The sequence below is a fragment of the Pinus tabuliformis genome, chromosome 6 (genome assembly GCF_031772625.1).
Source record: "Pinus tabuliformis cultivar Carrire ecotype Pingquan chromosome 6, CPIR1, whole genome shotgun sequence".
Lineage (NCBI taxonomy): Eukaryota > Viridiplantae > Streptophyta > Pinopsida > Pinales > Pinaceae > Pinus > Pinus tabuliformis.
The window spans coordinates 855,780,617-855,797,790 of record NC_142292.1 but is presented as its reverse complement, the minus strand read 5'-3'; the positions used below and the strand labels follow the sequence as shown (position 1 = coordinate 855,797,790).

The 17,174-nt window shown below is 37.1% G+C and overlaps 3 protein-coding genes across 3 annotated transcripts; 2 read left to right on the top strand and 1 right to left on the bottom strand.

Moving 5' to 3' along the window:
• Positions 1 to 260: 260 nt before the first annotated feature.
• LOC149261583 (uncharacterized) lies at positions 261 to 1,467 on the top strand. Its single transcript, XM_089382010.1, has 3 exons — positions 261 to 621; positions 712 to 907; positions 1,087 to 1,467. The coding sequence occupies exons 1-2, from the start codon at positions 395 to 397 to the stop codon at positions 896 to 898; spliced, it is 414 nt and encodes a 137-aa protein (XP_089238136.1). The 5' UTR covers positions 261 to 394; the 3' UTR covers positions 899 to 907; positions 1,087 to 1,467.
• Positions 1,468 to 5,218: 3,751 nt separating this feature from the next.
• LOC149261581 (uncharacterized) lies at positions 5,219 to 11,552 on the bottom strand. The gene is made up of 2 exons (XM_089422389.1): positions 11,250 to 11,552; positions 5,219 to 6,339 (listed from the first exon to the last, which is right to left on the bottom strand). The coding sequence occupies exon 2, from the start codon at positions 6,194 to 6,196 to the stop codon at positions 5,471 to 5,473; it is 726 nt and encodes a 241-aa protein (XP_089278515.1). The 5' UTR covers positions 6,197 to 6,339; positions 11,250 to 11,552; the 3' UTR covers positions 5,219 to 5,470.
• LOC149261582 (uncharacterized) lies at positions 10,171 to 11,243 on the top strand (the record flags this gene model as incomplete). Its single annotated transcript, XM_089369775.1, has 1 exon — positions 10,171 to 11,243. A coding segment is annotated over one exon (564 nt), but the record flags the coding sequence as incomplete, so codon positions are not given.
• Positions 11,553 to 17,174: the final 5,622 nt, after the last annotated feature.

Sequence of the window (17,174 nt, the reverse complement as noted above, 5' to 3'; positions counted from 1 at the left end):
GGCCACCTCGCGTTTCCGATGACCCACGCGGGACCCACCAACAAGGGCCCGCCAGCCCCGTCCCTCCGTTCCCGGCATCCACGGCAGCGCACGGGACCCATTTTCAAATGAAACTCTTCCCTCGCGCCCATTTCATTAAAATTCATTTTCGAACGTGGATTCCTCTGCAACCTGCTCTGCGCATCCGCTGCTAACAACCGGTGCATCCTGCTCTGCATATCCTCTGCAACGTGCTCTACGCCTGCTATGCGCATCCGCGGCCACCATCCGCTGCATCCCTTGCCATTAGGTAGCACAAGTAACACATTGATTCTTAGGTTTTCATTCATTCAATTGCCTCGCCGAGCTCCAAGCTTGGCGCGATCTGGGTGTGAGGAATATTGTGGGGAAGAGAATGCTAGGCAAGCGTATGAATCGCACAGCAAGCATGTCACAACTTGGATCTGCAGATTTTGCTATCGAATCCGAACAAATTCCAGATTCCCCTGTTTTTCCTATGGGCCCTGGAATTAGAAGAAGTTACTGTTGTACTAATAAACCCGTAGAGCCCGCCCATTTTCTAGACGCTTGTCATCTCTGCAAACGGCGTCTGATCGATGGCCGGGACATTTACATGTACAGGTAAATTAACCTATCGATTGTCTGGGTTTCGTTTAATTCGATCTGGCTTGATTTGATCAAATAAATATCTGATTTCTCGTTTCTGTGCAGAGGTGATACTGCATTTTGCAGCGTGGAATGCCGGCAACAGCAGATAACCATGGATGAGCGCAAAGAGAAAAGCGCTGCAGGCGTCACTGGCCTGAAGAAAGGAGGTCAGGTTTCGTCTTCTAATCGCCATGAGAATTCAAACAAGGGCAACTTTCAAGCGCAGAAAGAGACTGTTGCAGCAACGTGATGAATGAAGGTGCTCCGTTTTTTGATGAGAGGTTTAGCCATTTTGGCTATAGTAATGTCTGCTCTAATCTCACCCTTAATGGGTAGTTGTAATCCAGAAAAAATTAACCTATCGATTGTCTGGGTTTCGTTTAATTCAATCTGGCTTGATTTGATCAAATAAATATCTGATTTCTCGTTTCTGTGCAGAGGTGATACTGCATTTTGCAGCGTGGAATGCCGGCAACAGCAGATAACCATGGATGAGCGCAAAGAGAAAAGCGCTGCAGGCGTCACTGGCCTGAAGAAAGGAGGTCAGGTTTCGTCTTCTAATCGCCATGAGAATTCAAACAAGGGCAACTTTCAAGCGCAGAAAGAGACTGTTGCAGCAGCGTGATGAATGAAGGTGCTCCGTTTTTTGATGAGAGGTTTAGCCATTTTGGCTATAGTAATGTCTGCTCTAATCTCACCCTTAATGGGTAGTTGTAATCCAGAAAAAATACTACTGTAATCAGGTGCCTGAGATACCCTTGACGAAAAAAATGTTGTACTCAATCAACAATGCAAACAATTTTTTAACCTAATTTTCAATCCGTTTTGTTGAATTTTTTGCCCTCTAAATCTGGCTCGGCCATATTGAGATGCGAATTCTATATTACATTAGAAATATATTTAACTATTTACCAGAAATTGCAAAGCTATTCTGTTGGTCATGGGTTTGCTTGATGATTCTTTGACCTTGCAACCAGAAAATCAGATAAATTTACTTCTGGCTTCAAAATATAAGTGGTTTCAGATAACTTTCATTCTATATCATCAGTATATTTTTTAAATGCTTGCTACCATCCACCACCACTTATCAAGAGATGATGCATTGTTTATGATTGTTGTATAAATACTTCCTTAATACTGAATGGCCAGCCTCCATCATCACCATAAAGTTGGACTGCTACCTAGCATCTATACCCCACCTAACAAAAAAGCTTGGACTACTTACTACCTGCAACCTTGAGACAGGTTAAGGTCCCTTGTGGATAGGTTATGGGCCACTTTTTACAAGTATCAAACCCTTATGAACGCTGTAACAGAGCCTAGCTTTCAGCAATCCAACTCTCCTGTGGTGGTTGCCCATCATTATTCTGCACTATAATATTCAATCTATGCCATGGAGATGAAATGAAGAATCCAGGTTGTATGTTTAATTCAGCATTTTTTTGTAACAGACAACGATGGGGAATTTCAGTAATTTCAGCAGTAGGCTTTTTGAATCCTCATTAGGGTACCATTCATATTGCTGTTTCATGGCTCTAATATTCTGCATGAATTGCATAGTTCATGTGAAAATATTGTAAAAGGGAGTTATTCTCCTTGCTTCTTTTGGAAGTATGCAGAATCAGATTATAAGCTACAGGAACTTCAAAAACTTTGCTGCCTCATGATTCATGAATCCAGTTCAGCAGCAGAGTTTCACCCAAAAACGTTGGATATGCAGGAGCAAGATGTATACAGGCAACATGAATTTAGAGCAGAGTTTCACATGCCATAGAATTTAATGTTGGGTGATCTTGAAACCACCACAAATGGCGTGTATGCAGCTGGGTGTAGAAGTAATCTAAACGCCAAGCAGGGCTAGGGTAAAATTGTAATTACATCGAGCTCACCAAACAGTAACCTACTCAATGTGCTAAAGGTTATGTTTTGTCTTAGGCTCTAGGTAGTGAACCCAGAGTGCAGTAAAAGTGAATCAAAAGCACATAACCAGGCCCCTTTTGTTACTTATTTTATTCTAAGTGCAACCCTATGAGCAGGAGAAATTATTACAATCTTTATAGTTTAATCATTATTAAATAACTAACTAGCTGAACAAAGGACAGGAACTCTGTGAAGGGATTGGTTGATTTGCAGACATTGTAGAAATGCATAATTGTAATGTGTACAATTGTTAGTAATGGTTCTAACTAATAGGCCACAACACTGAAAGTAATAATATTAGCCATTCATGCCACCAAAGGCTGAGAATGACAAAGAATGAAATAATGGGGTTTGGGTTCTTTTTGAGGCTGAGCTGCTTTAGCTGGGCTTTAATTTTTAGCTTCCTCACTTCTTTTGCATCATCAATTAGAAGCTCTTGCAATAATATTATTGATGTGCTGGATGGCATTGCCCAAGTAGCTAGAAGTTTTCTCCTTAATTCTGTTGGTATTAATCTTGTTTAGTTACATGCTTTGATAGGTAAGTGATACGAACAAAACTATTTTTCTTCTGTATTTCAAGCTAAAGCAAACTGCCTTCTAATTTATATGTAATCAAAATTGGCCAATCAGATCCGCGGATCAAGTTGGCCAATCAAATCCTTCTAGTCTCAGATCTGTGGATCAAGTTGGCCAATCAAAATTGCATGCAGTGAATATGATTTTGCAAACTTAGTAGAAAATCCATGACTCCTAATTCTTGTTGTGGCTGCCCTGGTTGAAGCTGTTGGTTCCAGCATGTGATAGTCGATGTTAATTTCAAGTATAAATGATAAATCAAACAGTAGTAAATGACATTTAATCAGGATTGTTCATGATGAGTGCAATCCTATGAGCAGGAGAAATTATTACAATCTTTATAGTTTAATCATTATTAAATAACTAACTAGCTGAACAAAGGACAGGAACTCTGTGAAGGGATTGGTTGATTTGCAGACATTGTAGAAATGCATAATTGTAATGTGTACAATTGTTAGTAATGGTTCTAACTAATAGGCCACAACACTGAAAGTAATAATATTAGCCATTCATGCCACCAAAGGCTGAGAATGACAAAGAATGAAATAATGGGGTTTGGGTTCTTTTTGAGGCTGAGCTGCTTTAGCTGGGCTTTAATTTTTAGCTTCCTCACTTCTTTTGCATCATCAATTAGAAGCTCTTGCAATTATATTATTGATGTGCTGGATGGCATTGCCCAAGTAGCTAGAAGTTTTCTCCTTAATTCTGTTGGTATTAATCTTGTTTAGTTACATGCTTTGATAGGTAAGTGATACGAACAAAACTATTTTTCTTCTGTATTTCAAGCTAAAGCAAACTGCCTTCTAATTTATATGTAATCAAAATTGGCCAATCAGATCCGTGGATCAAGTTGGCCAATCAAATCCTTCTAGTCTCAGATCTGTGGATCAAGTTGGCCAATCAAAATTGCATGCAGTGAATCCATTTTGCTTGATCATGTTCTTGTTAGTCAAGCAGCATATCATCAGTTTACCCTTTCAAGATGTACATATTTGTGTTGTCATTATTTTATCCTTTCAGGGAATACATATTTATTGATGCAATGGTTTTTACCCTTGACTTGTAGAATTCTCTTCCCACACACGATCCGTCATATTTCAGATTGATGCAGTGTGTAAGACTGTAAGTGCATAAAGGTGCAATGCGTGCATATTTAATGATGTCCTGTTTCTCTTAAAGCAATTCTTTTTGATATTTTCACTGGTTTAAATTAAGTAGCAGTTGATCATAAATATTCTTGCTTCAACTGAAAGCGGGTTTATGATTGATATGGTATATCATTCTTCCTTTTATAATCTTAAACATGCAGAAACATAGAAAAAAATGCACCATACACAGTAATTTCAATTACATACTGACAATACGATCAAAGAGATCAGCAATAAAATCTATAAAATGAAGGTTAAAATAATTTGCAATGGAGCATCCATTGCAGTGATTATCATAATCGATTGTTTAACCACTGTTTAATTGAAATTATATGTTCACCGAATCAGGTAATTCCTTTCCCACCAACCAATGTAACTTTGCTCCATTGCAGTGATTATCAATCCACACTTCTTAAAGGCAAATGGTGCAAGTGCAGACAACAAGTTAGCATAAAGCATTGCCAACAAATTTCACCAACCACTAAGAAGTTCAAGTTATTCAAAACTGTCCCAAGAGATTCACACATAATTTCTCACTGAATCAGGTTCTAAAAGGAATTATGTTCCCTCACAAAAACACTGTGCCAAGGGACCAAGCAAGGATATGTAGCACTATCTTGATTCATCCCACAGATTTTGGTACAAAAGAAACACCTAGGGAAGCTATGGAAATCTTTTAAGGCCCGAAAATATGGATGGAAAAAGAGGTTTGATATAGATTTGACGACAATGCTGACAGAATAGACTAGAAACAGTGCAGTACTCCTAGAAACTTGCTTGGAGAATCACAGGTCATCAGCAGCCAAAGTTCAGGACCAAGTGGGAAATGTGTATAATTAATGAAAACAAGAAAAACTCAGAATTTGAAATAATTAAAAGAGTTCATGAATTTTTCCCTTAATAATATTAACAGAACTATTTCAATGGTCGCAAAAATGCAGAGCTTTTGATATTACAAAGACCAAGTTGGTTTGCCTGCGAAGGAACCACAAGCATAGTTAAACATACAAATAGAAGGAAACCAGTTTCAATGCCCTAACTAGCCAACAAATTTCACCAACCACTAAGAAGTTCAAGTTATTCAAAACTGTCCCAAGAGATTCACACATAATTTCTCACTGAATCAGGTTCTAAAAGGAATTATGTTCCCTGTCAACCTTTTAAATGCTCAATAAATCAAAGCTGGAGGGCCAAATCAGGCTGTGAATCAACCAGCATTCCAGAAGACTGCCTAACTGGAGACCTTGGAGACTGTTTTTCTACATTCAAATCTGGTGGAATCGAATTTGAAAATTCAGATGTCTGTTGAGAAGGCTGTTTTGAAGGTAAAGACTTCCATAGTTGTTTTTGAGATTGGGATGTATCAGCTCCCATTGGTATCTGCCTGCAATTAAAAGGACTCTGTGTGGTTGAATTTGGCAATTCTAACATCGAGTTTACACCTCCCTGAGAAGTGGCATGAGATGACAGATTCTGAGGATGCATCCAGCTCAGCTGTGAACGCATATACAGAGGCATGTCCATGGGTGCCTGCTGTTGAATAAATTGAGGAACACTACTAGAAATGCCTAATAGTTTTGTATCACCATATGGTTCCTTGGCCACACAATTGGAATTACCATCCAACCTTCTATCAAAACCAGTGCTGCCAGAAGTTGTCGTCTGGACACTTGAAACAGGTTGCACATGTTCAGCTGGTTTGGCAGATGCCCATTGCATAAGTCGGTTACTTCTAGAGACAATCTCAAGCAATTTTGACTGGGATACATCTGAGGTAAATTTTGCACCTGCCAGATTGACTTCACTGGATTTAGCAATTGATGAAGCTGATTTCAACTCACTCTGTTTGACTCCTTGCAAAGGCGTTTGAAAATTTATATTGTTGGCTGACTGTGAACTCATAGATAGAGGAACAGGTAACCCAGTAGATTGAGACAGAGATACTAGTCCTGTAGATTGAGCAACTGTTGCAACTGTAGATTGAGCCAAGGTCTGTTGATCCTTGATCTCCTCACGCAATAACAAAGCACCAGGAGGAGCTTCAGCTGTAACAAAAAAGAAAAAACACGTTGTTATGCAATCGCATACCCGCCATGGCCTTATATAACAAAACGAGCCAATTATATATATATACTCTTTGTCAGCTCAAAATTTATAACCAAAAATAAATAATCAAAATACAAGCATTATCCAAAAGGAACAAGTGTACTGTAGATCTTATGAAATCAGAGTAAACAATCTCAGGGATCTGAGCAATTGTAAATAGTGTGATCTTATGAAATAAGAGTAAACAATCTCAGGGATCAATGCTCAGAGCACTAGTTTGGTGACTTGCGGGCCTAAATGTTAAGTTCTAGTAGATTCGGACAAACAATCAAGGGTGAATGTTCACTCCTAAGAGTCCAGGCCAAAAAAATCATATAGCAGTCGAGGCCAAAAATAATCATTTATACAAGTCCCTAGGGGAGTAGCTTCATGTGTCTACAAGCTGGTGTTGCACATCCACTTGCTAATATTGTGTATGTAATTGTGGTTATCCATATATCAGTTTAACTTGAAGTAACCATTTTTCCTTTTTCTGTTACTAGTCTCATAATTCAAGAATGCTTACACAGCCTTGTGAATGATCCGCATTAAGTAGCCAGAACTTATTATTATTAAAAAATGTTAATGGAAACCTCTAATTTATTGCAGTGTAATAGAAAAGAGCATACAGTTTGTATATAGAAATTTATAAGGATATTGATGCACTTTTACTGTTCAGCTTCATCTCTCCTTCAAACTGTCTTTCAAATCATTTCAAGGATAGTGATCCAAAAAGTGCTCATAACCAAAATCGCTATAAGTTAAATCAAAAGTGACTAGATGAAAGTCCAGTTCAGAGTTAATGGAAACCTCTAATTTATTGCAGTGAAATAGAAAAGAGCATACAGTTTGTATATAGAAATTTATAAGGATATTGATGCACTTTTACTGTTCAACTTCATCTCTCCTTCAAACTGTCTTTCAATACACCAATCCCTTCACAGAGTTCCTGTCCTTTGTTCAGCTAGTTAGTTATTTAATAATGATTAAACTATAAAGATTGTAATAATTTCTCCTGCTCGTAGGATTGAACTCATCATGAACAATCCTGATTAAATGTCATTTACTACTGTTTGATTTATCATTTATACTTGAAATTAACATCGACTATCACATGCTGGAACCAACAGCTTCAACCAGGGCAGCCACAACAAGAATTAGGAGTCATGGATTTTCTACTAAGTTTGCAAAATCATATTCACTGCATGCAATTTTGATTGGCCAACTTGATCCACAGATCTGAGACTAGAAGGATTTGATTGGCCAACTTGATCCACGGATCTGATTGGCCAATTTTGATTACATATAAATTAGAAGGCAGTTTGCTTTAGGGTATAAATACCCCTTTGCCGTAGAAGAAGAATTCATCTAGTAGACTTAACCCATCACCATAACCCCATTCTAGAGTTTGCAGCAACTTTAATTTGCTTACCATTTCCAACTTTCTAAGCCAAATGATTGCATATTACATCAAAAGTCTTAACCAATGCTTTCGAATGGATGGGCCCATTCTTTAAACTGTTTCTTTTCTTCGACTTATAATCCAATCTATCGTAGACCTTGGGATTATATACCTTTGTTCTAGAATTTGCCTCCACAAACCTTCTCTAGACATGACATTTCACAAACTTCTAGCTGTCAATGATGCATCAAAAAAGTGAATATTTTTTAAGCCCTAATCACCCTCCTTCTTTGGCCTTGTTATAACTAGTCACACTATCAATGGCATGCTCTCAAATTTCCTTCTTCCTAGACCATAGAAATTTAAAACATAGTTTCTGTATTTTCTCAAGGATTTCTTTTGGAATAAATACCAAAGATTGCTAAAATACCAGGATAGCCTCCAAAACAAACTTGACTAAAATTAGCCTTCCCCCTATGGACAACCAGCTATTATACCAATTATAATTTTGCCTTCAATTATTTCTAATAGTCAACCCTAGTGCTTGTTCCCATACCCTTTACGATTTAGCAGAATTTTACATTAAAGTTTGGCATCTTATAGGGAAAGAATCTCAATAGACTAATCTTTACTTCCTACTCCAAAACATTAAATCAAAATTGAAAATTTTTGCACATTTACCTCCTTGCTTGTAGCAGCCCCATAGGTATCTAGAATTTCCTATAGTCTACTTGCTTCCCTCAACAAACTATTAGAGAACAAATATCATCTACAAATAATAGGGGTGTTAAGGAAACTGCCCCACCAATTTTGTTTCATGTGATTATACCTTTCCTTTTAGCTTCCCTAATAGCACTGCTTCCATGCTCTGTTATTAGCAAGACGAGAAAAGGGATAAAGGGAAGCCTTTCCTTATGCAGGTTTAAATTTTTTTGGATCAAATCCATTAATGAGCATAGTTACTGCTTGATTTGTCATGCTCAATAAGCAAAGTCTTTATTAGAACAAATCAAAGGCAACATGGAAGACAAACCACTGTCACCTCAGTTTGTCTTCCCAGTCTTCAGGGTGAATTTAATCACCACTAGGGGAGCTTCTCTTTTAGCCCTAGGAACTAGGGGTACCCAAAGAAATGAAGATTTTCTAACTCCCTCCTTATATGTATGTACCTTTAAGGTTATGCTCTGTTTTGGATAATGATGGAAAATGCCCAATAAAGTTTGAACAATAAAATCACTTTCATAGATACATAGCCTGTGAGTCAAATCTGGGGATTATTAAAGCAATTTTTGAAATATAATTTCTTGAAAGGACAAGGTTTCCTATCTTCTGATATGAGATATTCATAATATGGACAAGGTTTCCTATCTTCTGATATGAGATATTCATAATTTCTTGAAAGGACAAGGTTTCCTATCTTCTGATATGAGAGGTTTCAGCTTACAGTGTCCCTCTTACTTCCAGACCAACATGAAAAACCAGGATACTCAACCAATCGTACAAAATTGTAATTAAGTGCCTTGAAGGCAGTTTGCTTTAGCTAAATCATTACATGAGAGTTTTGGATTATCCTAGATGAGAATGGATTATTTGCCTTTGTTAATAATTCTTATTTTGTGTCTGAAAAGTCTTATTCTCCACAAAGCCCAAACTCTTGACTGCTGTATGGAGACTGGGAAACCAAACCTGACTCATCGTTTACAGATTGAGGTTGAAGCTTTCCTATAATATCATAACCGGATCAGATGGGTTATTGAATATATATTGATGCTTCCCTCTATCGTCATGACAGATCAGATGAGCTATTGAATATATAAATAGGTTTAGTGTGCAGGAAAAACTCTTTAGTGTCTCTCATTTGGACCGGAAAAGAAACAGTTTCATATTCAACTGAAATGTATAGTCAGCTGTAAAAAGCATTTGCTATCTAGTAATTTTAATCCCTTTGATTTCCATCCTCCTTGTACTAAACCCCAACTACAACTAGAATAGATCCATCTTAAACCCAAACCTATGAAATCCCAGCAGGGATTTAAAAAACCAGACGTACAAATCTCAATCTTCTTGCACCACCATGTACTATTTAATAAATATTGGGGTTTGCACCTCTCCATTTTTTATCTCTCTTGATGCTTAATAGACCCAAGGTTCAGATGGGTCTATGCTAGTTTCTAGTAGTTGTCTAAATATTGCAAATTAAATATTTGCCAGTTTTTTTTTGTTTATTTATTTTGTAATTTAAACTTCTAATTTTTTTAAATTATTGTAATTAAAAAAATAGGTATCTCTGTTTTTGGTTTTATTAGTGTTAGACATGACATAGATCTCCTCCACCCTGGGCTGTAGAGTGTCTTGCTTCTCTTGGTGCAATTATACGATTATATAAAAAAAAAAAAAAAAAAAAGAATTGTTACATCTTGATTTGTACTGCAGAAAAGGATTGAAGTTAATTTGTTGCATCTTTGTATGGTGCAGACTCTTCTTGATGGGATTGAATAAATATGGCAAAGGTGATTGGAGAAGCATATCAAGAAACTTTGTGGTCTCACGGACACCTACTCAAGTTGCAAGCCACGCCCAAAAGTATTTCCTCAGGCTTAGTTCTGGGAACAAGGAGAAGAAAAGGTCTAGCATACATGATATAACAAGTGTAAATGGGGCAGAAATGAAGCAGCCTCATCTGCAGCAATCTTCTACTATTACAAATTCTCATAATCCTTCTGCTGTTAGTCGCTCTTCAAATATGATGTATCCGTCATCACTGGGAGGAGCAACCATGGTAAATTCTATGGGATCTCCAACAGGGGGCAACCATATGATGCTATCTCCCCATTCACTAGGTCCATATTCTCAGAAAGGTATTGGTGGTCATTCGCCTGGGCATATAATTCCCGTTTCTTCTTTAGGTGTGCCTCAGATGGGATACCCTATGCAACCAAGCATGCATAATTGATGAAAGGTAACAATCAGCTGCTGCTACTATGTAATGCATATGTTATCTTACACTACAAGTTTATCTGAGACTAGAAGGATTTGGCCATTCTTCTTATTCTTTATCTCCTTCAGCTACAAGTTTGGCTCTGCATGATTATAATCTATGGTTTTGTGACCCATTTTAATGCGGATCATTCACATAAACTACTCGATAGCAGCGGAGCTTTCATTACCCTTTTGTTTCAACGATTTTCTATTCACGATGTGAAGATTTTCCTGTAGATTAATAGAGCAATAATTGTGTATGGGTTTCTACACAGTCGATCAATCCAGCCAAACCGTTGGTTAATATGAAATGCAATACCCTTGGTTAATATGAAAATGCGAATCGAACTCCTTAAGCGAACACAGAGATTTATAATTACAGAATGTTGAGAGAATGCGAGGGTTTTAGCAGTCTTTAAAACAGATTTAAAACAAAATGAATGTTTAAAACCACGATTTGTCATTTGCAGAGACGGTGCAGGAATTTACCAGGAGGTAACAGAGCTCAGTCCGGCGGGCACTGGGTTGCAGAGCAAACGGGTTCTGGTTGCAGAGTTTCGGTGGCGCGCAGCGATTCAGTCCTGCGGGCACTGGGTTGCAGAGCAAACGGGTTCTGGTTGCAGAGTTATGGTGGCGCGCGAAAATAGTTCTCAGAATTATGTTATTGAACGAGACGGGGTGGGTCCCGCGTGGGTCATCGGAAACGCGAGGTGGCCGCCGGAGTCCGATGCCTATGGATATGTATGCCATCCCCAGTTTGCACCACATACATAGCTGGCAAGGGCATTTATGACTCAATATATGGCTGGTTAGCCCTTGCAAGGGCTAACCAGCCATATATTGAGTCATAAATGCCCTTGCCAGCTATGTATGTGGTGCAAACTGGGGATGGCATCTGGCAAAGGCATTTATGACTCAATATATGGCTGGTTAGCCCTTGCCTTACCGTGGGGGCGTACTCTAACGAGGTTGTTCTTTTTCGTTACAATCTGGTTTCATGATTGTTGATTAGATATTAATATTTTTATGATTTAATTATATTTTTGAATGTGAAGTGTTTTCAAATAGTTTGAATATTCAATACTATATAAATTTAATAGTTTGAGGTTTTATTTCAAGTTTACTCATAGAAAACCGCATTGTTATTTTTAAAATACTAGAAAAGATTAAGACTATTATTGATAGTGGTTTTATATTTTTTATATAGTTTTTTACATTTAAATTTAGGTTTTTTTGTGATTTATATTTTGAATATTTAAAATATTTTGAGTAGAATCACATTAGGAATGTTTGGCCGAATCTACAATTAAGTGTCTTGGTTATAAAATATTATTATTTTTTATTAAGAACAAAATAGATGTGCAAAATATTTTTTAATGAATGATATTTTCTCTTTTATAATATATCTAAATAATTATATAAATTTTAAAAGAATTATTTAAATAAAGTTTAAAATATGAAATAATATATCTAATATAAAAATATTAATTTATATTTATATTTATAAAAAATTGTAATTTTATTATCTAGAAAAATATATTTTTTATATAAATTTAAAAAGTGCATTTCATTTTTAAATATTAATTCATTATATTATATTTTTCACATAAATGAGATTTTAAATAGTTTAAAAAAAATAAAACAAAAAATATCAAATGCAATAAATTATATATATATATATATATATATATAAAATAAGGTCCGGTGATTTGCCATATTATTATACCTTTGTGTTTCACATATATATTACCATTAATTCATATATATATATATATATATATATATATATATCAATATATAAATAATACCTCTGTGGTTCGCATATATAAACAATCAGTTTGCAGATTACTCTTCGGTGATACTCTGAGGCACTCGCATATTACAATATCTCTGAGGCCACTAATACTTTGTGGTTCGGGGATATAAACACATCTCTATGGTGATACTCTCTGAGGCTCGCGCATATTAATACTCTCGGTTCACATATTACAATATCTCTGCAGTGTTACTTCTCTGGGGCTCTCGACGATTAACATCTACTCTGCAATGGAGGCTCTTGTCTAATAACATATACTCTATGGTGGATATAAATACTCGGTTTGCAGACGCTCATTACAACTCCGACATGTGCATACATTCCCTCGTACCTTCTTTTGTTAAGTTTTTCTTGTTTAAATTATGAGTATTTCTTCTCACATTTCTAAACCCTCCTCTAACAAAGGGAGACCAAGTAAAATTACCATAGAGAACCTTTATGAGTACATTGAATCTTTAGACAGATGAAGAGAAGAAAGAGAAAACCAATTTAAAATAAAATTAATGACACTGCTTGACAACAATCACAAATCGCTAGAAAATAAAATAATCTCACTTGAGAATGAACTCCAAGGAATGAAAGGTAGGATTCAAGAAATAGAACATAGTAAACAATCAATGATTGAAGAAAATGATGCCTTGAAAAGCGAGATTAAAATTCTAAAAGAACAACTAAATAATAACTCAACCCTAAATAACACAGAGAGTAAATTAGATATTAAACCCATAAAAGAGGAAATTAACAAATTGATTGAACTCGACCATGAGCGCCATAAAATAGACTTACACCTTATAATTGTTGGTATATAAGAACAAAATAATGATGACACATTAGAAATAGTAAAAGAACAATTAAAAACAAAATCTCAAATTCAAACAACTTATATCATGGAAGCAATATGGGTAGGAAAGTTACTTGAGCATAAACACAGACTAATCTGTATTAAGGTAAGTTGTAATGACCATAAATTAGATATACTCAGGTAATCCCCAAGCCTAAAGGGAACCAAAATCTTTATAAATGAATATCTTATTCCAAAAGACTAAGTTGAACTCATGAAAGAAGTCCAAAAGGTAAGGACGCAAGAAAAGGGGGAAATGGGCTATCATAAGGAATAGGAAAGTTATTATTTGAGATAGAGTCCAAAATATGAGTGATAAATAGGGACTAGGATCACGCAAGATCCTCTTTTGGAACTGTTGTGGTTTTTCATGGTGTAAAGTTCCTATTTTAAGTTGGATCCCGAGCAATATTGACCTTCTTTTTCTAGTTGAAACTTGGGAGCATGACGAATCTAGGGTTCCTCACCTTGACAGATTCATTCTTTGGTCTCCTTGGAATAATAAATTCTCTTGGAGAGGTCTTGGTGGTATATCTTGTTATATTAATAAGATTGTTTCTTCTCACATCCAACTTCATAATATTGACCCCTTCAATAAGTACATTTGGATCGAGATATCAAATTTTACCACCAATAGGATTTTTCTTGTGATATGATATTTCGCTCCTATAAACTCTATCTCCTATAAGAAAAGAAACTTAGATAGGAACTACCCTTTCATTACCTTAGAAAAATACATCCACAACCTAAGGAATGAAAATAATATCCTTTTTCTTGGGGACTTCATTGCTAGAACTGCTACCAACCAAGTTATTATGTTAAGTAACCACTCTAACCCTGTCCTCTTTTGGCTTGATGAAGATGATGAATTAACTAATAGATTCAAGAGTAACTATGAAGACAAAACCAAAAACTTATTTGGAACCAAGCTCCTCAAGATTTGTAGTTCCCAAGACCTGATTATCTGTAGTGGTATTAACAAGTGGCCTTCCTCCTGTAGAAATTCTCACTGTAGATCACCTGATAATGCAATGTAACTAAAGCAAAATACTTGATCTACTTCTACAAACAAACTTGCGGAAGCTTAATCGATTACAAGCAAGATCAAATAGAACAAATGTAATAGAGAAGAAGATTCAATCACACATGAAACACAGAAGAATAACTCGGGGAAAGCCTCAACCTAAAACCCCAATCTTTGTATTATCATACAAGTGGAAATATGTTTAGTATTACAAAAAGAATCAGCTCACAAGCTATCTTTCTCTCTCTACAATCCCTCTGCTACTCATAGACAGTCAAAGGCTTCTTAGAAACCTTCTCGTCTACCCTCCAAGCCTCCTATTTCCTTGTATAGTTTTTCCTAGGGTCCAGTGCTTCTACTTGTGTGAATTCCCACCTCACACTGCTCACTTGGCTCAGAAATAATTGCACAAACTTGAAGGAGATAATTCCTTCTGCATGGATGAGTTTCCTATATAGGAAAATTCCTCCAACTGATAGTACTTTGTCCCTTCCTTTAATCTCAACTAGGTCTTTCTATGAACTGACATGCATGAGTTATTTATGAGAGAATATTCAATTATCTGAAGTACACTAGTTGCATGCATGCATGCATTGACTAACTGAACTCACAATCAGTTCCACAAAATGTTGGAACTAATCTAAATGGACTTAACTCAGTTAATTGAGCTAACTAATTACAACTCAAAGTACAACTCATCCTGATCTCCTTAATTAAGGGATAACTTCCTCAATCAAAGGGATAACTGTTGCATGTCTTCACAAAGACTTCATGTTTGATTTTCACCAACTAATTAACTCAAGATGAAATAATTAATTATTTTTCAAATAGCTAGCGAGACTAAATTCGAATTTTAATTCTCAATTTTAACTCAAGGACTAATTAAAATTGGAATCTTTCCCGAAATTCTATTTATAGCAATGTTATTTTTAGCATTTCTATTTTTTGTTATTTCCAACAGAGTTGGAGTATATCGTAAAATGCTATTTATAGCAATGCTATTTTTAGCATTTCTTATTGCCATTTTCAACACTCCCTCTCAATAAGAAAGGCATTCAACTCAAACCCGATCCTAAACCTTTGGAATGTTCTGCATGCAACAATTCTCTCAAGTGTTGTTGCTCCAACAACTCTAGAAACACAAAAAATATCCAACCTGAATCAGAATGATACCTCTGTCATCAAAGTCTCTAACTGCTATTGCCTCTGTCGACTAAAAAACTCTGCACCTCTGTGCCCTTCAATATCTGACTACTCTAGCCTCTGTCACTTTGATCTCTGACTGCATCAATCACACTGATTCCTCATCCTGCATCCGTGCTGATGCTGGTCCTATCTCCTAGCACTGCATCTACACTGCATCTCCTCTCATCATGTTGCATCATGCTACCTAATGTTGCACTGCAACTTAGTTATTGAGAAGTAAGTAACTGATCTCCCAACTGACCTCCCTATTGGGCTAGAAACACCCTCTGATGCTGAAGCTCCCTCTGTCGCTCCATCTGCATATGTCTCTACCCACTCAGCTAGTCCTGCTACTCCTCGTCGGGGATCCCGTAGCAAAGGTCTAATCAAAAAGGTTGGGTACCTCAAGGATCCTGCCCCTATTTCAGCCTTCTTGGGACTATCACTTCACATTGCCCCACCTCACACCTGGAGGTATGGCTGCATGTGATCCCTCTACCCACTTGGTTCGAAATTTCCCTCTACTAGAGGTCTCCTCCACGCGATCTCCTCTCGGCTTCTCCAGTTGTGGCTGCTCCACAGCCTCCTGAAGCTGCTTGACCAATTGTGGCTCCTCCACAATTGTCTGAGACTTCTTCTGGCACTGCATGTTAAGAGGTAATTTACTCTCCCTCTCAACTACCAAGTCTCTAACATTTTCCTTGCTCCTCAAGGCTTTGCATGCATCTTGCACCTCAAGTGCATACAGGTTCTTGGCTAGCACACCAATCTGTTTCATCTTTCTCGTGGTGATGTGTCGAAGGAAAACCTTTCCCTTACTGAAGACTACATCATAGCCTTTGTCTTCCAGCATTGCAATCGACACCAAACTTTTCCTCAGTCCTAGTACATACTTGACATCGGTCAAGGTAATGCAAGCTCCATGCTCCCTCTGAAAAACAATCGTGCCTACACCTGAGGCACTATACTTTTCATTATTACCCTTCGCTATGAGTATTTGGAGATATTTCTCCTCCAAGGTACTGAATAAACTCTTATCGCTGGTCATGTGGAAAGAAGCTCCACTGTCAAGAAACTAACCACATCCCACCATGGATGAAACCATGCATGCGAAGAGGGTGAAATCTAACTCGAAATGTGAGGCCAATGCCTCACCTTCAGATCCTTCCTTGGATCCCATCTTGGATTTCTTCAGTGGACAATTTGTAGCAAAATGGCCCACCTCATGACAATGAAAGCATCACACTTTCGATTTGTCAAACTTCTTCCCACCATGGGAAGAACTCGATTTGGGATGAGAATCCTTCTCCTTCCATTTCTTCGCCTTACTCACTAAGGCACAATTTTCTTCATCCTCCTTGGATGAAGAACCATCTCTGGTGCTTCTTCTTATCTCCTCCTACATCAGATCCGACCAAAGTCATTCCCAATCTGGTAGTTTTTCTCTTCCATTTACCGAGTCTTGGTAGCTATGCCAGCTCTTAGGAAGACCGAGGAGCGCAAGACTCACCATGTCATCATTGGCTATCGTGATCCCTACACTTCCAG